This window comes from Heptranchias perlo, chromosome 1, assembly GCF_035084215.1.
Source record: "Heptranchias perlo isolate sHepPer1 chromosome 1, sHepPer1.hap1, whole genome shotgun sequence".
In the NCBI taxonomy this organism is placed as follows: domain Eukaryota; kingdom Metazoa; phylum Chordata; class Chondrichthyes; order Hexanchiformes; family Hexanchidae; genus Heptranchias; species Heptranchias perlo.
In genome coordinates, this window is record NC_090325.1 from 139,606,794 (window position 1) to 139,628,432 (window position 21,639).

A 21,639-nucleotide genomic window follows, 5' to 3' on the forward strand; every position below is an offset into this window, starting at 1 on the left:
CTTTGTGGCTGAGGTCAGGACAATACTTGGTACATTATACTGGGAGTAGACCAACCAATACTGAATCAGAAGTACTACCTATGGGCTTCCCTATCCTAGTGTGAAGGCAGTATCCTTCAGATTGACTGAAGCTGGCCGGTATCCCATGCTGCTTCTGTAATCTGCAAGAGAATCATTGAATCATAGAAGGAGGCCATTCAGCCTATCGAGCCTGTGCCGGTTCTTTGTAAGAGCAATCTAGTTAGTCCTGCAAATTTTTTCCCTTCAAGTATTTATCCAGTTCCTTTTTGAAAGCAATGATTGAATCTACAGCCACCACCTTTTCAGGCAGTGCATTCCAGATCATAACTACTCACTGTGTAAAAAAGATTTTCCTCACTTCGCCTTTGGTTCTTTTGCCAATCACCTTAGGTCTGTGTCCTCTGGTTCTCGACCCTTTCGCCAATGAGAACAGTTTCTCTTTATTTACTTTATCTAAACCCTTCATGGTTTTGAACACTTCTATCAAATCTCCTCTCAACCTGCCCTGCCACCTTCAAAGAGGGTGGCCACCTTGAAGTTCAGCATGTTGAAATCGTCCTGTACACTTGGAAAAGGTTCATTGGGCCGTCCATCAGTCCTTTTGTGTTTATACTGAAATAATTTAGCTGGTCACATTGCCAGAAGTCAATGAACATTGTTTTCCCAAGTTTTATTCCAGCTTGGACCTTTCTTTGTTGGGAATCAGACCACGATACTGAGTGACAAAAGCAGCAGGAAGAAAGTGTCACCTCATTAGTGGTGAAAAATTGCATTACACAATCCAAATGTTTTCAACAATAAAACAAGTCACAGAAACGACTGTTATTCTCAAGCTGTGTAAATAAATCAATCTACATTCTAAAACAATAAATCTAGCTGCATTTTCTGTCTCACGCTCAAGTTTCTGTGTCACACTTCCAAAAAAAATAAACAAAGCAGTAATTTGACACAGGAGCCACAATTACATGATTATTCAAGCTAGACAAGCACTTCTTAAAAATAAAGTCATGATTATGGCCCGCAGCCTGAATTCTGATCTTACCCAGTGTTAATAGCAATTAGTCTTTGTGGCCTAGAATTTCCATGCTGTGAGTTATTCCAGTGAAAAGAGATTTGTGCCCACTGGTGGTCAGGAGAGATAGCTACATGATGGTTTCCTGGGTCAACTCATTTGCACATCCATTGGTGTAGTCATTGGCACAAATCCAGTGTAAAACATGCAATTAGCTAGAATGGGTCAGAACTGGAATGTAGCCTGCACACTTCAGCATCAGACTGGGGGACAACCAGGTAAGGAAGGAACAGTGCTTGGTTCAGTCGCTTGATTCTCAGATAATGTCAGTGCACGTCTCAGCAATCTTTTCATCATACTTTTGTATGTGTCCACAGAATTGTGTCTACAGTTGTAGCATCTGCACCAAGCAGCCATACAAGGCAGCAGGGCACGGCACCAAGCAGGAGAAGAACACAGAACTTTACCTTTTCACACCTCCAAGCCCTCCTGGAGGAAATCAGGAGGCAAAGATTTGAGTGTTCATGCCAATGAGCCATCTAGGAATATCACTCGTGTCATCTGGAGGGAGGTGGCACTGGCACTGAGTACCAACTCTCTCACCTCCAGGACTATAGCCCAGTGCAGAAAGAAGTTCAACAACCATACCAGATCAAGCAAGATAGCATATTGGACACTCTTGCTTTTCTTCCTTGCCTACCCTTCCTCAACATGAACATACTCATTCCTACATCTCTTACTTTACCTCTCCCATGTTATTTGGCACATGTAGGCAGTGTGCACCATCCACAGGATGCACTGCAGCAACTCGCCAAGGCTTCTTCGACAGCACCTCCCAAACCCGCGACCTCTACCACCTAGAAGGACAAGGGCAGCAGGCGCATGGGAACAACACCACCTGCACGTTCCCCTCCAAGTCACACACCATCCCGACTTGGAAATAGATCGCCGTTCCTTCATTGTCGCTGGGTCAAAATCCTGGAACTCCCTTCCTAACAGCACTGTGGGAGAACCGTCACCACACGGACTGCAGCGGTTCAAGAAGGCGGCTCACCACCACCTTCTCGAGGGCAATTAGGGATGGGCAATAAATGCCGGCCTTGCCAGCGACGCCCACATCCCGTGAACGAATAAAAAATAAAAAAAATGCGGGGGATACTTGACACCATCTGCTCTGCCCAAGCCATCATGATGGCGGCGTGGCCCTTATTACCAAATTAAACCTTGGCCTTTCCCCCTAATCCTCTGGTACCATCTCTGCCTTCAAGCACCTCACTTTGTTCCACCACTCTCAACTCTTCTTTAAAATCCTCATTGCCTACTGCCCACCCCCAAGCCCCACCCTGAGCTTCTCCCTAGATATCTTCCTCCTTTCTTCACTCAGCCTCTGCACTGAGTGCCTCTACATCCTCGGTGATTTCATTCTCCAACTCAGCTCCCCTTGCCCTCTGACTTCATTGCCCTCCTGCCCCCCCCCCTTAAACTCTCCCTCAATATAAACTCTTTTACCCATACTCTCAGGCACCCCTTCAGCCTTGTCATTTCACATGGCCTCTCTACTCTTATAGTCTCAATCACAGACAAGGCCATCTCCCACCACTTCCTTGTATCCCTCAACACCCACATCCCCCTTATAAGATTCTCAAAATTCACAGATTCCCCCAAAACTCAGAGAAAAACCCTGAAGAAAAGGTCTTTAGACTCTTTTCTAACCATTTCAGGGTGATGAAATATTGGACCGACTCACACACGCGCTGCAGCAGGAAGCATCAACCAGGGAAAAGTACTTTGAGGAATCCACGTCCTTTAAGGGACTCGCTTCCTCGTAGGGGCGACTGCAAGAATTCTGGGAATTCACCTTTTCCCTGAGTATAGAAAACTTTGGCCATTGACTAAAATCCTAAGATGGAAGGCTAGGTGAGAGGTCACCAGACGAATCAACAACACACACAGTGGAATGTGGGAGAATTACTACTTCAGACATGTCTCTGTTTTAATGCAAAACCTACAGCAGGTGGTCAACACTCAGCACTAATTCGAAAGGCAGTTGGCCATTGAAAGAGGCAACTGCTCCAGACATGGTGGTGCCATGTCTTTGTTTTAAAGCAAAACCGATCAACACCTAGGATGTTGGATACAAAAGGAAGCCTGTATACCAGGTGATCAGCAAATCGGAATTAAAACAATGACCCGTCGGGAGAAGCAATTGCAACATGATGAGGGACCATCAAAGATTCTTAAGCACTTTGTAAGAACTGTTTGAAAAAAAGCACTTCATATCTGTTTAAAGTGACGAAGACCATATAGAAGTGGAAACTCGAAACCTCTCTCGCTCTGCTCCTCTTGTTCTGCCTGTCTCTGGAAGGAGAACAGCTTCCAGCAAAACCAACGAACCCTACGTGAGAGAACCGGTCAGCCAGACCTGCAAGTACAAAGGATTGTTCAGTTCAGTCAGGAGTTCGACAGCTCGGGAGGTGACAGTTCAACAAGGCGAGGGGGCAAGAGAGAAGGTCAGCAGCTTAGAAGCAGGCCGACACACAAGAAACCAGAGCAACAGCCCCGGTGACCATCAGACACCTCGCGGCAACAAGGGCCTTACGAAACAACCAACCGAATATTGCCACCAACCAACTGGGTAATATTGAGCCACCGCGACCAAAGAAAACCAACTCGGGAGAAAACCGAAGATCCGCAAAGTTTCCACTCTACGATCTATTCCTGACTTACCTCTGGGTGAATTACTGTCAAGGATTCGTTTGGTGAGCATTATCTCTAGTAAAGTGGGATTGGGAGGGGTGAGGTATCTTTCTACTGTAATTTCCCTCGTGTGTACCGAAGTGTTCCCCATTTTATTAGTGTTAAGATTGTTGTGTTGTATTTTCTCTCTTGAATCAAGCTCGAAGTTTCTTGCACCAAAACCGGTTGTCTGCTGCATTTTTGTCACAACCCCCAAATAAGTCCAAGGTCCAGAACCGAGGGAGTGGGAGTGATTCAAACCGCTCGGAAGTCAGAGGTGAAGCTGACACACACCACCATCCCCTACACCCTTCCACACTTTCTTCTGTGCCAGCGCCTAGAATGTACTCTCCCCAAAGTCACCTATAACTGCTGTCTAGCCGGCCATTCATCCAAATACTTCTGTAGCTGTCAATCTGCTTGATCAGTCCCTTCCTCCATCTTTGATGCCCTTGTCCCAAGTAAAATCTTTACTCTCTCCCAACCTGGTTGTTACCCTTGGTATGGCTACCATCTTTGATCCTTCTAGTCCAAAGGTGCAGACTTAAGCATATTTGTTATACAACTGCTTTAGCCATCCATCACCAGATCTGTGTCGAATGCATCAAGCACTATTGCACTCCTCTGCCAAAAACACCCACTACTCCAGGCCCTTCCAGGAGAACAAAGATGATCTTTTCTCCGCTACCAACTGTCTCCTTAAAGCCTTCTCCCCTTGTACCCCTACTCTCATCTCCAACAAACTCATGCACTTCTTTGTCATTAAGATTGAGGCCATCCAGATGTTACTTCTCCCCCATTCCTTTGCTTAGCAAGCCAAACCTTCCCCCGTGCTCCCCTCTGCAGTTTCTCTCCTATCTCCCTTCAAGCCCTCCCCATCTCAAATTGTCCATGAGACCTACCTCCTGCTCCCTTAACCCCATTCCCTCCAAACTGTTGACCACCCACATTTCTTTCCTGGCCCTCATTCTAGCTGATATTGTTAATGGTTCCCTTTCTACAGCAACTGCCTCCATCTCTTTAAAAAAAAAAGCTGTTGTCAGCTTTTTCAAAAAAAACACATCCGCGATCCCTGTCCTTTCAAACTAACGCCCCATCTCCAACCTCCCTTACCTCTCCAAAGCCCTTGAATGTGTTGTTACCTCCCAAATCCAAGCTTATCTTTCCCAAAACTCCATGTTTGAATCTCTCCAATCAGGTTTCTGCCTCTGCCACAGCAATGAAAGCGCCCCAATCAAGGTCACTGACTGTGACCATGTGCATTTTCCCCCCTCAATCTCTCTGCAGCCGATGACATTAACCACACCATCCTTCTCCAATATCCTTGTACAGCTCAATGGGACTGCCCTCACTTGATTCCATCCTTATCTAGCAAATCATAGCCTGAGTATCTTCAGCAATGGCTTCTCTTCCTGTTATTAACTCTAGAGACCCTCGAGGATTTATCCTTGGCCCCCTCCTCTTCCTCATCTACATGCCCCTTGGAGACATCATCCAAAAATTTGGGGGGGGGGGGGGGATCAATTTTAACACAGGGTGGGATCGGTGTATGAGGGGTCCAAAGTGGGTGGCGCATCTGGAAGTCACGATGGAAGCCTGGGCTGGCCAATTTTAACTGCTGGGCCTCATTTAATTTATTTCAATCTGTCTCCCACTCAAAGCCGCCAGAAAAGATGTCAGGACTAGATGGCGGGAGCAGAATGCCACTGAGGACCCAGGGAAACGGTCTGCGGCATAAGTTAAGTGCTGCGGGGCCGGGCAAGCACTCCTTCTCCTTCTGGCCCTCGGAGATTCCACATAAAAGTTAAAAAAAATTAAACTTACCTTGGCCACTCTACGGACTCCCACCATGGTAGAACTGTCGAGGCTGGCGCCGTGAGGGCCTCCCAAATCTGAGTGTTAAAATGGGGTCATGGTGCTAATGACGTCATCTGGCTGCAACTTTTTGATTAATATTACGCCCCAGCCTGCCTGTAGTGGGAGCCTCAGCCGACTTTAAAGTCGGTGAAGATAAAATGTTGTGCTGGGAATGGTGTGGTGCAGCCTCGGGCCCATAAGTGGACTCGCATAATTTTAATCTCTCCCACACACCATTCCAACGGAGTCAGCTTCCACATGTATACTGATAACATCCAGCTCTACCTCCCCACCATCCTCTCGACTACTGCATCTGTGCTATCAGACTACTTATCCAACATCAAGTCTTGGATAATCGTAATTTCCTCCATTTAAACATTGGGAAGTGTAAAGCCATCGTCTTTGACCCAAGCCCCAAATTCCGTACCCCTGCTTACTGATTCCATCCCACTCCCTGGCCACTGTCTCAGGTTGAACCAGACTGTTTTGCAACCTTGGCGTCCGATTCAGTGTCAGCCATGACTCAGTGGTAGCACTCTTGCCCCTGCATCAGAAGGTTGTGGGTTCAAGCCCCACTCCAGAACTTGAGCACAAAATCTTAGCTGACACTCCAATGCAGTACTGAGGGAGTGCTGCACTCTGAGGTGCCATCTTTCGGATGAGACGTTATTCAAAGATTACTGACTAGCCAATGGTTGAGCTAACCATGTTGACCACTCTCCTCTCTACACAATGTTGCTGGTGTTTCCATGGTGCTGAAGTCCTGCGTTTTCACCAGCTTAGCAGATAATCAATAAGCAGTAACCAAGGAAGTTAAGCACCCACAACGATCAAAAAACATTCACATACACTGCTTTTGGTCTTACCATTTTACCAACGAATGCACAAAATGGCTAAAGAACACATGCATACACCCTGCGAATAGGAGCATTGAGATCACATGCCCAAGGATGGTGTTTGTTACTCATTTTATATTTACTAATCTAAAATGCAAATTAGCCACGTGTCTAGTGGCTAATGTAGTGGACAACGCTGTTAGAGCAGCATGAAGCCATTTCAGAAACTAATATGAACTATGTGCGAACAGTAATTTGAGACAAAAGGTGTGATGCAGAAAAAATACACTTGCCACAAGCTAATTTATTTTTTGTGATCCTTTATTTAGAAAAGTTTTATTAAAAAATCTTGTGGTATAAAAAAATTTCCATATTAAGTGCAATTTCCTCAGTATAAAACATTTTAGACAATCAGAAAAAATAAAAAAATAAGATTTAAGTCACCTAAATACTCTTAAAAGGATCTTAACCATTTCTATGCAAACCTTTATCCAAAAAAAAACCTAAAAATCTAATTCAAATATCCCCATAGTAACCAGAGTCACTAGAGAGCTGAGAATTACAAATGCGATTGGAGGAAGAATTCCAAATGTGCAAGTTCATGTAAGTGCCAAAAGGATCGAAACTGGATGTCTGCTCTTGGGTACACGTCGATTCCAGATCTTCATTAACTAATGCATGAGACACAGAGTTATCAGTTGTGAAGTAGCTTTGGTAAGGGTCACATTGTGGGGTCCAAATGGATCCAAACAATCCAGACATGGGGGACAGACTTCTGGTGCCTGAGAGGTAGGACTGGAAAGAAAAGAGGAAAATGCTTTATGTTCTTAACTATTCATATAATTTAACTCTAAGGACTGGAGTTGCTTTTCCGTAACCAAAAAAAAAAAATCTAAATCAGCAATTCTTCATATGGACTAAATTGAATGTGCTACAGCTTTGCACATTTCTCTAATCCTCTTTTATAGTATTCAACATTAAAAATTTACAGTAATTTTACCAGAATTGTAAAAATTTACTATTTTGAAAACTATTAGATGCTTGATATTCAAACACAATATCTGACTTTTCAAAGGGACTTACACAATCTAAAAGTAGTGGCTTTATCCACACAAATTAATAAAATTATGTAATTGATTATAGAACAATTTCTGCTCAAATACTTCCATTTTATATATTTACACTAATTTCTATCACATTTTAGAAAATCTTTGTTCCAATTGCACTGCAAACAATATTTCACTGTATACAACTGGAGTTAAACTGAATGTACTCTGTGAACTCAAACTGTATGTCAAAATTGTCCCCAGCTGTGTAATGCTCCAATAACAGCCCTTCATATTACAAACTTTTTAAACAGCGAGGCAACTTACAGGAGGAGTGCTGACATAATTAGAAGGTTTCCAACTAGAGGGAACCTCCAGAGTGGTCCAAGTTTCAGCACAACCTGGATCAGCAAATATTGCATTTTGGTCTTCAGTACAAGTGAACGGATGATGTAAATTCAGGTTGCCTATAATGAAGAAATTACAAAAACACATTTTGGCTATTACTCTTTGACGGGACACCAAAGACAGGAAGAATTTTTAATTTCATCCATTACTTTTCTGCATTCTAAAATTAGTTTCAACTTTTCTTTTAGGAACTATATTCCAAAAGTATGATAATGAACATTTTTCAACAGAAATTAAAACATTACAAGAACAAAATGTTGACAAGAGTACATTGCATGTAACATTACATCGCATACACAAGACACCTTACAACAGAACATGTAAACTGTACAAGTTGAGCCTTAACACATACCAATTACTGTCCCACAAATAAGCATGACCAAAAATAAGCTAACTGTGAAGCGACTAATCACTGTAAAGTGATGATTGATGTATAGAAATTCACATTTTTCCATTGATTACTGATCACAATTGTTACAGAACCATCTATATATGTCATAAAAAGGTCTAATGCATCAAAACAACCAATTGAAAAAGCAAATGGTTTACAGTTTGCTAAAGTAATAAAACAAATGAAGTTAATTTTAGTAGCTAACTAAGCTGATGTGAGTGGGGGGGGGGGGGGGGGGGGGAGGGGAAAGGAGAAAAGAGAGGAAAGGAGAAAGACATTAAAGAACTGAACCTCAAGATTCAAAGGACAGAGGTGTCCAAGTTCTTGTCTTTGTGGACAATGAGCCTCAGGGCCACATATAACGTTTGAATCCATGGTTCCTTAATTTGTATCCATCTCAAGTTGCTGATACAAATGCATCTTGTTCTGATTTTAGATTTACCCACCAATGAGGCAACAGCATCAGAAAGTTCTTTCCAAACCATCATGCCCACAAAATTCAAAAAACAAACCAGTGAATAAGAAATACAAGCACAAATAGGTCTGAGGTGCCTGGGCTTTTAGGGCCACTTTTCCAGAATTTGTAGGCCACATGTGGTCCTGGGACTGCAGAATGGACACTCCTGCATTCGGACATTAATACTAAGGTCAACTTTTTCTCACAAACTACTACATATCATACAAAGAAAACACAGGAGAGCAAGCAATGTCTTTGAATTCTTTAAATAAAATACAAACAAACATTGCAATTAGCATTTTAATGCCTGCAAATTCTGTTCTCTAGGATGTGCTTTACAGGTATTTTACCAATATATACATAGAACGCACAGCACAGAAACAGGCCATTCGGCCCAACAGGTCCATGCCGGTGTTTTGCTCCACACGAGCCTCTTACCACCCTTCTTCATCTAACCCCATCAACATATCCTTCCACTCATTTCTCCTTCATGTGTTTATCTAGCTTCCCCTTAAATGCATCCATGTTAGTTGCCTCAACTACTCCTTGTGGTAGCGAGTTCCACATTCTAAACACTCTCTGGGTAAAGAAGTTTCTCCTGAATTCCCTTTTGGATTTATTAGTGACATCTTAGATTTCTGGCCCCTAGTTCTGGTCTCCCCCGCAAGAGGAAACATTTTCTCTACGTCTAGCTCTTTCATAATCATAAAACCCTCCATCAGGTCACTACTCAGTCTTCTGTTTTCTAGAGCAAAGAACCCCAGCCTGCTCAATCTTTCCTCATAGGTATAGCCTCTCAGTTCTGGTATCACCCTAGTAAATCTTTTTTGCATCTTCTCCAGTGCCTCTATATCCTTTTTATAATGCAGAGACCAGAACTGTTCAAAGTACTCCAAATGTGGTCTAACTACAGTTCTATTCAAGTTTAACATAACTTCTTTGCTTTTCAATTCTACCACTCTAGAAATGACCCCTGGTGCTTGGTTTGTTTTTTGTTTTATTGCCTTATTAACATCCCTCGCTACTTTTAGTGATTTGTGTATCTGTACCCCCAGATCTCTCTGCTCCTCAATCCCATTTAGACTCTATTTTCCCAAGTAGTATGTGGCCTCCTTATTTTACCTACCAAAATGTACCACCTCACACTTACCTATATTGAAATTCATTTGCCAATTACACGCCCAGTCTGCAAGTTTATTAATGTATTTTGTCGCAGTCCTCCTCAGTATTAACTACACCCCTCAATTTGGTGTCATCCATAAATTTTTTAAATTGTACTTCCGATTCCAAATAGTTAATGTAAATGGTGAACAGTGGTCCCAGCACCGATCCTTGTAGAATACTACTTCCTAATTTCTGCCAGTCTGAGTAACTACCTTTAACCTCTACTCTTCTCTTTTGTAGCTAGCTTGCTATCCATTCTGATACTTGTCCCCAACTCCACAGGCTCTGACTGTAGTCACGAGTCTACTATGCTGTACCTTATCGAAGGCCTTTTGAAAATCCAAATATATTACATCTACTGCATAACCCTTGTCTACTCTTTCTGTTACGTCTTCAAAGAATTCAATAAGTTTGGTCAAGCATGACTTTCCCTTCTGAAATCTATGCTGACTATTCTTTATTATATCTTCGGTTTCTAGATGTTTCTCTATTACATTTTTGAGTAAGGATTCCATGATCTTTCCTACCACCAAAATGGGATATTCACTTTATTGCTATTCTACAGCATGAACAATTCTGTGCCACCCAACTATCCTTGTCTACTGACTGTCTTCCCTCTATATTTCCCCCTCTCTCCTATGTTAATGCTGCAGTTATACAGTCAGGGCCATGAAACATTCGTTTTCACAGATGTGCAGACTGACAGCAAAGCACATCTGTGCTCTTACTCGATTATTAAGTTTTTAAGGGATATGGAGCCAAGGCGGGTAAATGGAGTTAGGACACAGATCAGCCATGATCTCAGTGAATGGCGGAACAGGCTTGAGGGGCTGAATGGCCTACACATGTTCCTATGTCCCTATATCACGAACAGATTCCTTAAGTACTATCCATGAAGCAATGACTTTTTTTTGATATACCCAGAAAAGAGTTATATGAGAGAAAACTCAGGGTAGAATAGGTTAAACACACTTTTCCCTTTGCCTCTAGATTGGGATTCAAATCCTATTTCTAGAGTGATGACGTCTCCTCGGTCTGTTGATTGCAAAGATCCCATGTGATCCAGTTCCTTGTGGGCATGGATTCAAAGAATAGAACTGCCACTAAATTTGCCATCATGCTCAAGAGACCACAAAATGGGAAAAAGGAAACATTATCTTGGTGCAGTAGGAGTGCTCTTCAGAGGTAAGGAGTTTTAATCTGCATCTGAACGCCCTGTACCTGACCTGGAGTGTTTGTTGTGACCAAAGTTGGAAAGTATGCCATTCCCAAGTGCAGCTCCTCCCGTTGAAGAACACACGCATTTACCAAAACACATTTAAATTTTTAAAAATCTAAATAATAAAAACTTACAGGCTGCTGATGATCATCTGCTTAATGCAATCACATTAAGAACTGGTCTACGCGGGGAATGGCAAAGTGCCATTGCGTGGTACAATACAAGTTTCCACTACCAATTCTCCACTTCATACCAATCTCAGCAAAGGCATTGTAGGAAGGTGACAATTTGAGGCTAAGGAAGGAGAAAAAAGGATCTTCTCCCCAAATCTCTCTTGCTAATTTCTAGTGACTATTTACCTAAAAAGTATATACTAGGCAATACAAGATAAAATTGGAAAGTCGGAATAAGGAGCAAAGTCAGGCAGAGCTTTTTCAGCCAAATGGTGATCCTATTGTGGAATAAGCTATCAGGAAAAGCCATTGAGGCAACAGTATCAATGGCTTCAAGAGACAATTAGATGCATTTCCAGAGAGAAAGGATTGAGCAGATATGGCAAGAAGGCAGGGTTGAATTCTTAGAGAAGTTTGTTGGACCTAACTATTCCTGTTTCTAAAAATCTTTGAAAAATGGTACACACAAGTATCAATGCGTACAACACTCGGTCAGTAGGAATCAAGAATCTACTGAAATATGCTAGAAATTCATATTGGAGCATCTAAAAGCAATCTGCTGTAACTTGACTCCTCGCCCATTTTGAGCACAAGTCGAAATTCTCCCCCATTCAGTGCAGAATAAGGAAGCGTTTTATCAAATTGTTCTACAGATACCTTACCTTCAGAAACATTGGAGAAATCACTCTCATGGAACGTGGTGAAAAGATTGCTGCAATGATCACTGTTGAATGTGGTCCAGGAAAGATGGCTTAAAATAGTTTAAAACATTAACATATTGTAAGTACCAATTTACACATAAATTGAGTTAAAAATATAGAAAAGGTCTAATTTTAAGTGACAATGCAAAAGATACAAGAGCCCCCATGCTTCTATTTTTAAAAAAAGATAAGACTGCATCAGCTGGTGATAAAAGCACTACTCCGCTAGACTCACCCACCCCGCAGTGGTTCCAAAGAGAAATTCAAACATCTATTTAACATTTCTACATAAATACAAACAGAGCACCAGCTACGGGGAAAGAATAGACTGACTACTATTTTCCACACAATATAAAAAGATAGAGAATATACAGAAAAAAAACCACCGTGGGGATAATTTTACATGTCTGCACTCCCGCTGGGGAGCCTTGCCTGCTAGCAGCATATATTGGAAATTCAGGAGAACACCGCCCATGATTTTCTAAACATTAGTTGGAAAATTGTGGGCAGCGTGTTACCAAATTTCTGATGTGTCTTTGCCCACTGGCAGCATTGTGCATGAAGAGGGCTTCGAAGTTTTGAAATTTGAGCCATCCTGGCTTATATGAGCATTAATAATAAATCACACACAATTAAATAATCCAAAAATTATCCATGAACATCTACTGCATCTTCTAAAATTAGAATCATAGTATCATAGAATGATGCCGCACAGAAGGAGGCCATTCAGCCCATCGTGGCTGTGCCGGCTCTTTGGTAGAGCTATCCAATTAGTCCCACTCCCCTGATTCTTCCCCGTAGCCCTGTAATTTTTTTCCCTTCAAGTATTTATCCAATTCCCTTTTGAAAGTTACTGCCGAATCTGCTTCCATCACCCTTTCAGGCAGTGCATTCCAAATCATAACAACTTGCTGCATTAAAAAAAAGTCCTCATGTCGCCTCTGGCTCTTTTGCCAATCACCTTAAATCTATGTCCTCTGGATACTGACCCTTCTGCCACTGGAAACAGTTTCTCCTTATTTACTCTCATCAAAACCCTTCATGATTTTGAACACCTCTATTAAATCTCCCCTTAACCTTCTCTGCTCTAAGGCAAACAACCTCAGCTTCTCCAGTATCTCCACATAATTAAAGTCCCTTATCCCTGGTACCATTCTAGTAAATCTTTTCAGCACCCTAAGGCCTTGACATCCTTCCTAAAGTGTGGTGCCCAGAATTGAACACAATATTCCAGCTGAGGTCTAACCATTGTTTTATAAAGGTTTATCATAACATCCCTGCTTTTGTACTCTATGCCTCTACTTATAAAGCCAAAGATCCTTAATGCTTTTTAAAAAATATATAATAAACAGCCTTCTCAACTTGTCCTGCCACCTTCAAAGATTTGTGTACATACACCCCCAGGTGTCTCTGTTCCTGCACACCCTTTAAAATTGTACCAGTCAGTTTATATTGCCCATCATTCTTCCTACCAAAATGTGTCATTTCACAATACTCCGTGTTAAATTTCATCTGTCATATGACTGCCCATTTCACAGGTCAGTCTTATGTCCTCCTGAAGTCTCTTACTATCCTCCTCATTGTTTACTACATTTGAGTTTTGTGTCATCTGCAAACTTTGAAATTATGCCCTGTATACCCAAGTCCAGGTCACTAATATATATCAAATAGAGTAGTGGTCCTAATATCGACCCCTGAGGAACACCACTGTATACTTCCCTCCAGTCTGAAAAACAACCGTTCACCACTACTCTCTGCTTTCTGTCCCCTAGCCAATTTTGTATCCACGCTGTCCCTTTAATCCCATGGGCTTTAATTTTGCTTACATGTCTATTACGTGGTATTTTGTCAAACGCCTTTTGAAAGTCCATATACATCAACCGCACTACCCTCACCATTACTTCAACAAAGAAATTACTTTTGTGTTTCAGGTAAAAGTAATCCCTAATTAGATATACATTTTTTTTAATTATTAAAAAATTAAATAAATTGAAAGCAATAATGTAATTTCTTTTGCTGGGAGTCTATTCCACTTAATCAACACTTTTGAGGGGGGGGAACCGTTTAACCTATTTTAACTTTACTCAAGTGCTACGCTTCTAGTCAAAAAGCCTACTCGATTCTAAATTATGTTTTCGTTAAAGACCAGTATCATGCACTCACTCAATCGTTTTTCCTCTAATGAAAAGTTCCGCTCTGCTCCCTTTGTAGATTTAGCACTCTAAATTATTTCAAACAATCTATTTTAGACACAAAAACTACAGGTCTTATTCTCAGCCAGCGTGCCAGGGAAGGAATTTGAAGATGCACTTCATGACGGAACTTAAATTACATTTCCTGGATACTACACATGTAACGTCAATGTGACAAGCAGCGTTTCACATTGACATTACCTGATCCAGGATGAGCACAACCTGCCTTTAAATGGCAGAAATTGATTCATGGGGGGGGTTTCATCTCTAATAGTTCAATTCAATTTTCAAAGTAACAAACATATTAAAGAGAATAATTACCCTTGGTCCAAAGCTGGAGTGTTCCACAAAGCAATTTTTTGTTAAGATTGAAGTTTAGTATCACTCTTGAAAAGATGCTCAAAGTTGCAGAAAATAAATGAATGCAAATTAAGTTATATGACTTCAGTCATAGCTGCTCACAGAATTAACATACCTGTAATCAGCAGCAGCATTTGGCTGTGGGTTGACCTGCATACCATTACCTGAATGATATGCCAAACCATTTGCAGAAGGAATGGATTTTAAACACTGCCCATTTACTGAGTAAAGACCTGAAAAATGCAATAAAAAATTAAAGTACACTTCATAACTAAAAAAAGCTCCATTGGCATTGCTGGAAAAATACCAAAAATTAGTACAAATTTAGAAGCTCACATTTTCTTCAGCAGCTGATCAACCACTCACCAAGCTGTGGGAATATCAATGCTGGACGATGTACATAAAGCTCCCGCTATTTTGCCAAAAGAACGTTTAACTCCCAACCTAAGAACAACCCTCTACTTCAACAGCGTGATTTTTTGTTCCCATTTCTCTCAGCAATTATTCATTTGGCTTCTGTGCGGGACATTGCCAATTTGTGCCATTGTACTGTACCCATTAAGATCAGGGTTCAGACTGCGCAAACTCATTTTATCACCTGAGAGGGAAACTTATCAATTTGAATCCAGGTCTCAGTAGAGAAGTGACAGTGTGCTGAAGTAGTGCACCAGCCAGTCCTATGTTCATTTTGATTATTTGTGCTTGGTATTTACTTGCTAATTATTACTTCATGGACAAATATATCTATTTATCACTATTAGACTTTTCTGATAAAGATCTTTCTAATGGATAACAAAAAAAACCACTCAATTACATTCCGACTCAGCATTCTTTGGCGTATTAAAATTATAAAGCAATATTGTAAAATAAAGTGACACGGTGAATGTGACTGAAAGCCCAAGTGCTATCTGTAGTTTGGAAAGAAAAATTATTTGTAACTGAATAGCATTCCATGCACTGTCATGTTGAATTGTTTTCCTTGCAAGGGCTATAACCAGAGTGTTGAGAGAAGGTTTCTGTAATAGTCTTGCTAGACAAATGTCCACTGCACTTCAATTTTTTTTCCAATCATGGTATATCCCACATTCATCATGAAATCAAGTAGAGCAGTTTTTTTGAGAAAAAAAAACTGCATTCAAAAGACAGACTATGCTCACTCTTGGAAAAAGGCTGCTCAATGTTCTGATGTAGCAGGAGATGGGAGGGAGGGGGCAACATCAGAGACAAAGACTAAGTTAACAAGTTAGTTAATCTGGTTGGGGGACTAGGCCAAGATTTTAAATCCCATAATTTACTTGCGAGCCTTGAAATACAAATTGATGTCTGATATGGCGTTAGTTGGAACTGCAAGTACGTGGAAGATTTATTAGGGTAGATTTTGGGAAGCTGACCAGCGGAGTGCTCCGGCTGATTGCCCATTTCGGCACCAAAGAGGCCCCCACGATTTTGAGGCCAGGACTCATTTGAACCCGACCGGCGAGCTGCGGATGTCAAATGGTTGTTCCGAGGCAGCTCACCAGTTTTGAACCACAGGAATATCGGCCAGTTGAGATGCTGACTACACTTGCCGGTTGGTCCAAAAGAGGGTGTGGGGAGGAAAGGCCGAGGGAGTAAGCCCGGGCCGGCAGCAGCTCGCACTCCTGCTCCTCCTGGACCTACAAAAATGTGAAACTTAATGTCGATGAAACTGGACAGAGCGTGCATGGCGCACATTCCGACAGCTTTCTCCTAAAATGGCAAGTGGCAACGTAAGTCATGGGACCCCGATTTACATATTAAAAGGAGCCTGAGACAGGCAGTTGCTTCAGCCACCCAGCAGTAGGCCCGTGGGAGCGGCAGTGTGATCGTCGGGATTAAAAGGGCTTTACCGACCCCATTTTGAGACTGCTACTGCCACATTAACACCTATTCCAGCAGGATAAAATCAACTCCATTATCTATTGTTTGACCCTGGGTAGCAATTTATGTATCTGATTAAGGGGTCATTTGGAGCCCATAGAAAAGCGCTGTGTACCTTAACTGAACATGTTAAAATCACTTCTTTGCATCTAAAGATCCCGAATGGCTAATCTCAGCACTGGCTGGCATTCCCCTACAGAATCAGGTCTCTTGTATATATTCTATCGACTAAAACTTTGTCAGTAGTTGCCAGAACACTTGTGATGGCTCAAGTATAACATAAAGCAAGTGCAGCACAATAGCCGTAATCTTGAAATGTCACTAAAGGTTAACTGAAGTTTCCTTAAGGATTAAATATCAAATGCTGCTTTTTCTTTTAAACCTCAATTTTTGAAATCGCAATAAGACTAGAAGCACTTTACTAACAGAATGCCATTCTAAATTAAGATGTGGAGATGCCGGTGATGGACTGGGGTTGACAATTGTAAACAATTTTACAACACCAAGTTATAGTCCAGCAATTTTATTTTAAATTCACAAGCTTTCGGAGATTTTCTCCTTCCTCAGGCCTGAGGAAGGAGAAAATCTCCGAAAGCTTGTGAATTTAAAATAAAATTGCTGGACTATAACTTGGTGTTGTAAAATTGTTTACAATTCTAAATTAATGGTTACGTCCCAACATACAATCTGCTTCTTACCTGGACTTTTCTTTAAACCTGCAGCTACTGCAGCAAAGGTGGGGCAGCGGCTTTTATCTGGGAGAGACGAGGGCTGTGCATCTCCTCTTAAATGTACCTCATTACTGGATGATTGGCTGAAATGAACAAGCCTTTTACAAGATTGAAAGGAAATATAAAGTTATAGCTGTATTTTATATAATGTGGCATTATTATTTATTTTTTTTAAAGTGATATTTATAGTTACCTTCTACTCCCTGAACTGGGATCTTCTCGTTGCGAAGGCTGACCATAAATTGGAGAAGCCTGCTGGAAAATCCTCTCCCCTACAGTAAATAATGTTTTAAAATTTAAGAACACAGTATATGCTGGTGCACTATTCTTTGACTTAAACAGTCAACTATATTAATTTCCAAATGTTGAAAGTTTATAATTATAGTTTTGAATCACATGTAGTTAATGTAGAACCAAACAACTTTATTTATAAAGCACCTTTAATGTAAAGGAACGTTCCAAACCGCTTCACAAAAATGGGTGAGGAAATGGACACTGAACCAGGAAGAGAGAGATTAGAGGGGGGACCTGAAAATCAGCAGAAGAGATGAGTTGAGAAGATTTTGAAAGGTGGAGAGAGGTGAAGAGGCGAAGGGATTTAGGAAGGGAATTCCAGAAGTAGGACCGAGGTGGGTGAAGGCACTACCACCAATGGTGAAGCAAGGGGGGTAGGGGTGCACAGAAGGCTGGGGTCAGAGGAATGGAGTGTTTGGGACACGACATAGGGCTGGAGGAGATTGCAAAGATGGGCATGGAGAGATTTAAAAATGTGGATTTTAAAGTTGCTGTGTTGGCGGACTCGGTGCCAATTTCTCAATGAGGACAGGGGTTATAGGTCAGTGGGACTTAGTGCAGGACAGGGCATGCAGAACAGAGCCCTGGACAATTTGGAGTTTATGGAGGGTGGAGGATGGGAGGTCAGAAATGAGAGCATTAGAGTAGTTTGTCTGGAGGGGACGAGGGCTTGGTTCCAGTGTTGGCAGAAGTGGGCAATGTTGTGGTGTTGGAAGTAAGCATTCTGATGATGGATAGGATGTGAGATTTAAAGCTCAAGCTCAGAGTCAGGGTCAAACAGTTCGACAAGGTTTCACGTGCTCTGGTTCAACTTTAGACAGTGGCCAGGGAGGGGGATTGAAGAACTGATGTTGAACTGGAGATTTTAACTCCTAGGCCTCGTGTGTAACCCCCCCCGATCAGTTACTCGTAACCCCTCTCAATCAGCTGGCCATTAGCAGGAGCATAATTTTGGGTGGCAGACCCACCAACCGGTCCCAAAGGAGCAATCACCAGAACTCAGGTAAGTCACAAGGAGGGGATTTTGGGAGGGTCGTGTGATCTGGAGTGAAGCGGTGAGGGGGGGGGGGGGGGGGGGGAAAGAGGGGGGCAATGGGAAGGGGGATAAGAGCCCAAGGCATGGGAGATCTAAACTTTCCCTGTGGGGGCCAGAGAAACACTCTTGCTTCTACTGGCCCCATAAGGAAAGTTAAAAAACCATCTGTTTGGGTCTCTTCTGGCCCTGGCTCCTCCTCCCGTTAGCTTCACCAGTTCCCCGCTCAGTCTACCAATTAAATTGTAGTTGGGAGCCGATTGTGTCATTTCATATTTGAAAAAGATCCCGCCAGTTTTAGGCAGGTGTCCTTTTTGCTTCCTCAGGAAAGCAGTCTAAAACAGAAGAACGGCAGGACCAAAGTGGTAGTTGGCGGATATGGCTTTCAGCTGATTTTCACGGCCCACCCACCAGGTGGGTAGGGCTAATATCGGCAATGATGTGCCTTGGACCCAACCTCACAACCGCACCACCTACTGCACCAATGTATTCATTTCCCACACCAATCATCCTCAGAACTGTCTCGGTGACATTACTAGTACCAAATTAGAGGCTGTTTTATGCTGTAGGCTAATGGTGACTAGGAACAGGATTGAGACTGTCCAAATTCATTTCACATAGGACCCTTACAGTTAATAGACAAAGGAGACCTTCTGCCATTTAACTTGGGCTGCATTTGAACCTAGGTCCCATTGGTAAAAGTCCAATGTCTAACCCAGTCCACCTGCTTGAATTATAATTTATATCTGGTACTTTATTTAGAAACTTTACTTACTCTGTTCAGCAAAGGATACAAAGTGCAATTTGGTACCGATGCTTTGATCCTTTTCTCCCTCAGAACTACTACTGCTCCAGCTTCCCCAGCTGCCACGGCTTGCTCTCACGCTGTCTGACGAACTACCAGAATCAGAGCTGCACTCACCAGAACGCACTTTCCCAAGTAGCATCTTCCAGTTTGAACAACAATGCCCTAAGACCCAGCACAAGACTGTTGAGCATTATTAAGCACAAACACTTTTGTTTAATGTAAATAATGTAATTTGAAGATTTAACTCTTGCAGTGTTTCAATGCTTTCACATGGAGCAAGCACAATTTAAAAATTATGAGCTTCATGAAATAGCATATCTATGCATATTATTAAGGGAAAAAGCAAGATATCAACCAGTTAGAGTTACTGCAATTAATAGTTAAAGCTACAGAGATTTGACTAATTGCTATCACAATCATCAGAATATAAGCATGATACAATAATAGGAATGATCTCCAATCCAGTATTGACTGAACAGGATTTATCCCATTAAAATATCAAATTAGGGCACCAAACACATCAGGATGCAATGATTTCAAGAAAACACCGGTAAGAAAATTTGAATGCAAGCTGCATAGTTACCATTTTCTGCCTCTTTAAGAAAAATGTCTGGTTTTGTATGCACATTAGCATTTTCCTTTTTTCCATACAGCCACCCCTTCCTAAATCGGTCTTCAATTCTCTCCTCTTTTTGTCCACGATTGTAGTTCCTCTCGGTGTGCATGTCACCAGTCTGTTCAGTTGACCTAGTAAAGCAGTCAGATACTCTAGATTTAACCAGTTCTTAGCACAACTTCTAACCTCAAGGCAAATCAAAGATCTCCCCTTCCTTAAAAGATCTCCTAGTAGTCTCTGACCTCATTAGCAATATAAAATTAACAAAAATACTCGAGTTAATATCATTTTAGTAACTAGTAAGATTAATAAACAAATATAATAAAAGTTCAGTGTTCTATTTCGCAGCCAAATCTGGCAAACTGATTAAAAGGAGTTAGGAGCTTACATCAATCTAGAGTGTTGTAAACTCAGATATATTTGTGGGGGGCTGAGGGAGGGTAAGGGAGAAAAAAAGAGAAGAGTTAAGAAAAATTCTGACAGTGTAGAATCTGTAGGAGGCTTGGCAAACGGTGAGAAAGACTATATAAGACTTCATGACACAGAATGGGCAGACAGTTGGAGATGCAATTTAATGCTGATTAAGAGTGAGGTAATACACTTAGAACTTACAGATAAAGATAATTGAAGGTCTGGATGGACAGCAATCTAAAGGGTTTTTTTAATTCGTTCATGGGATGTGGGCGTCACTGGCACGGCCAGAATTTATTGCCCATCCCTAATTGCCCTTGAGTTTCACTAATTTTATAAATGATTGTATTTTCTGGTCGACTGAAGCAGATGCCCTTGGTGTTAGCAGCCAGTTCCAGTGTGGTGAAGGTTCTCCCACAGTGCTGTTAGGAAGGGAGTTCCAGGATTTTGACCCAGCAACGATGAAGGAACGGTGATATATTTCCAAGTCGGGATGGCGTGTGACTTGGAGGGAAATGTGCAGGTGGTGGTGTTCCCATGTGCCTGCTGCTCTTGTCTTTCTAGGTGGTAGAGGTCGCAGGTTTAGGAGGTGCTGTCGAAGAAGCCTTGGCAAGTTGCTGCAGTGCATCCTGTGGATGGTACACACTACAGCCACTGTGCGCCGGTGGTGAAGGGAGTGAATATTTAGGGTGGTGGATGGGGTGCCAATCAAGCGGGCTGCTTTGTCCTGGATGGTGTCGAGCTTCTTGAGTGTTCTTGGAGCTGCACTCATCCAGGCAAGTGGAGTGTATTCCATCACACTTCTGATTTGTGCCTTGTAGATGGTGGAAAGGCTTTGGGGAGTCAGGTGAGTCACTCGCCGCAGAATACCCAGCCTCTGACCTGCTCTCGTAGTCACAGTATTTATGTGGCTGGTCCAGTTAAGTTTCTGGTCAATGGTGACCCCCAGGATGTTGATGGTGGGGGATTTGGCGATGGTAATGCCGTTGAATGTCAAAAGGAAGTGGTTAGACTCTCTCTTGTTGGAGATGGTCATTGCCTGGCACTTGTCTGGCGTGAATGTTACTTGCCACTTATGAGCCCAAGCCTGGATGTTGTCCAGGTCTTGCTGCATGCGGGCTCAGACTGCTTCATTATTTGAGGGGTTGCGAATGGAACTGAACACTATGCAATCATCAGCAAACATCCCCATTTCTGACCTTATGATGGAGGGAAGGTCATTGATGGAGCAGCTGAAGATGGTTGGGCCTAGGACACTGCCCTGAGGAACTCCT

General features: G+C 42.1%; 1 protein-coding gene across 4 annotated transcripts in view; it reads right to left on the reverse strand.

Moving 5' to 3' along the window:
* Positions 1-6,782: 6,782 nt before the first annotated feature.
* tmem131l (transmembrane 131 like) overlaps positions 6,783-21,639 on the reverse strand; it is a 143,718-nt gene continuing 128,861 nt past the window's right edge. For 3 of the 4 annotated variants that reach the window (XM_067991802.1, XM_067991812.1, XM_067991794.1), the window contains exons 28-35: positions 19,922-20,085; positions 19,306-19,500; positions 17,397-17,475; positions 17,171-17,301; positions 14,689-14,806; positions 11,983-12,071; positions 7,836-7,975; positions 6,783-7,257 (exon numbers count right to left, since the gene is read on the reverse strand). In XM_067991802.1, the coding sequence (XP_067847903.1) occupies positions 6,979-7,257; positions 7,836-7,975; positions 11,983-12,071; positions 14,689-14,806; positions 17,171-17,301; positions 17,397-17,475; positions 19,306-19,500; positions 19,922-20,085 (1,195 nt within the window). In that variant the 3' untranslated portion in view covers positions 6,783-6,978. The remainder of the gene's footprint in view (positions 7,258-7,835; positions 7,976-11,982; positions 12,072-14,688; positions 14,807-17,170; positions 17,302-17,396; positions 17,476-19,305; positions 19,501-19,921; positions 20,086-21,639) is intronic. The other variant, XM_067991821.1, reaches the window with a different exon arrangement.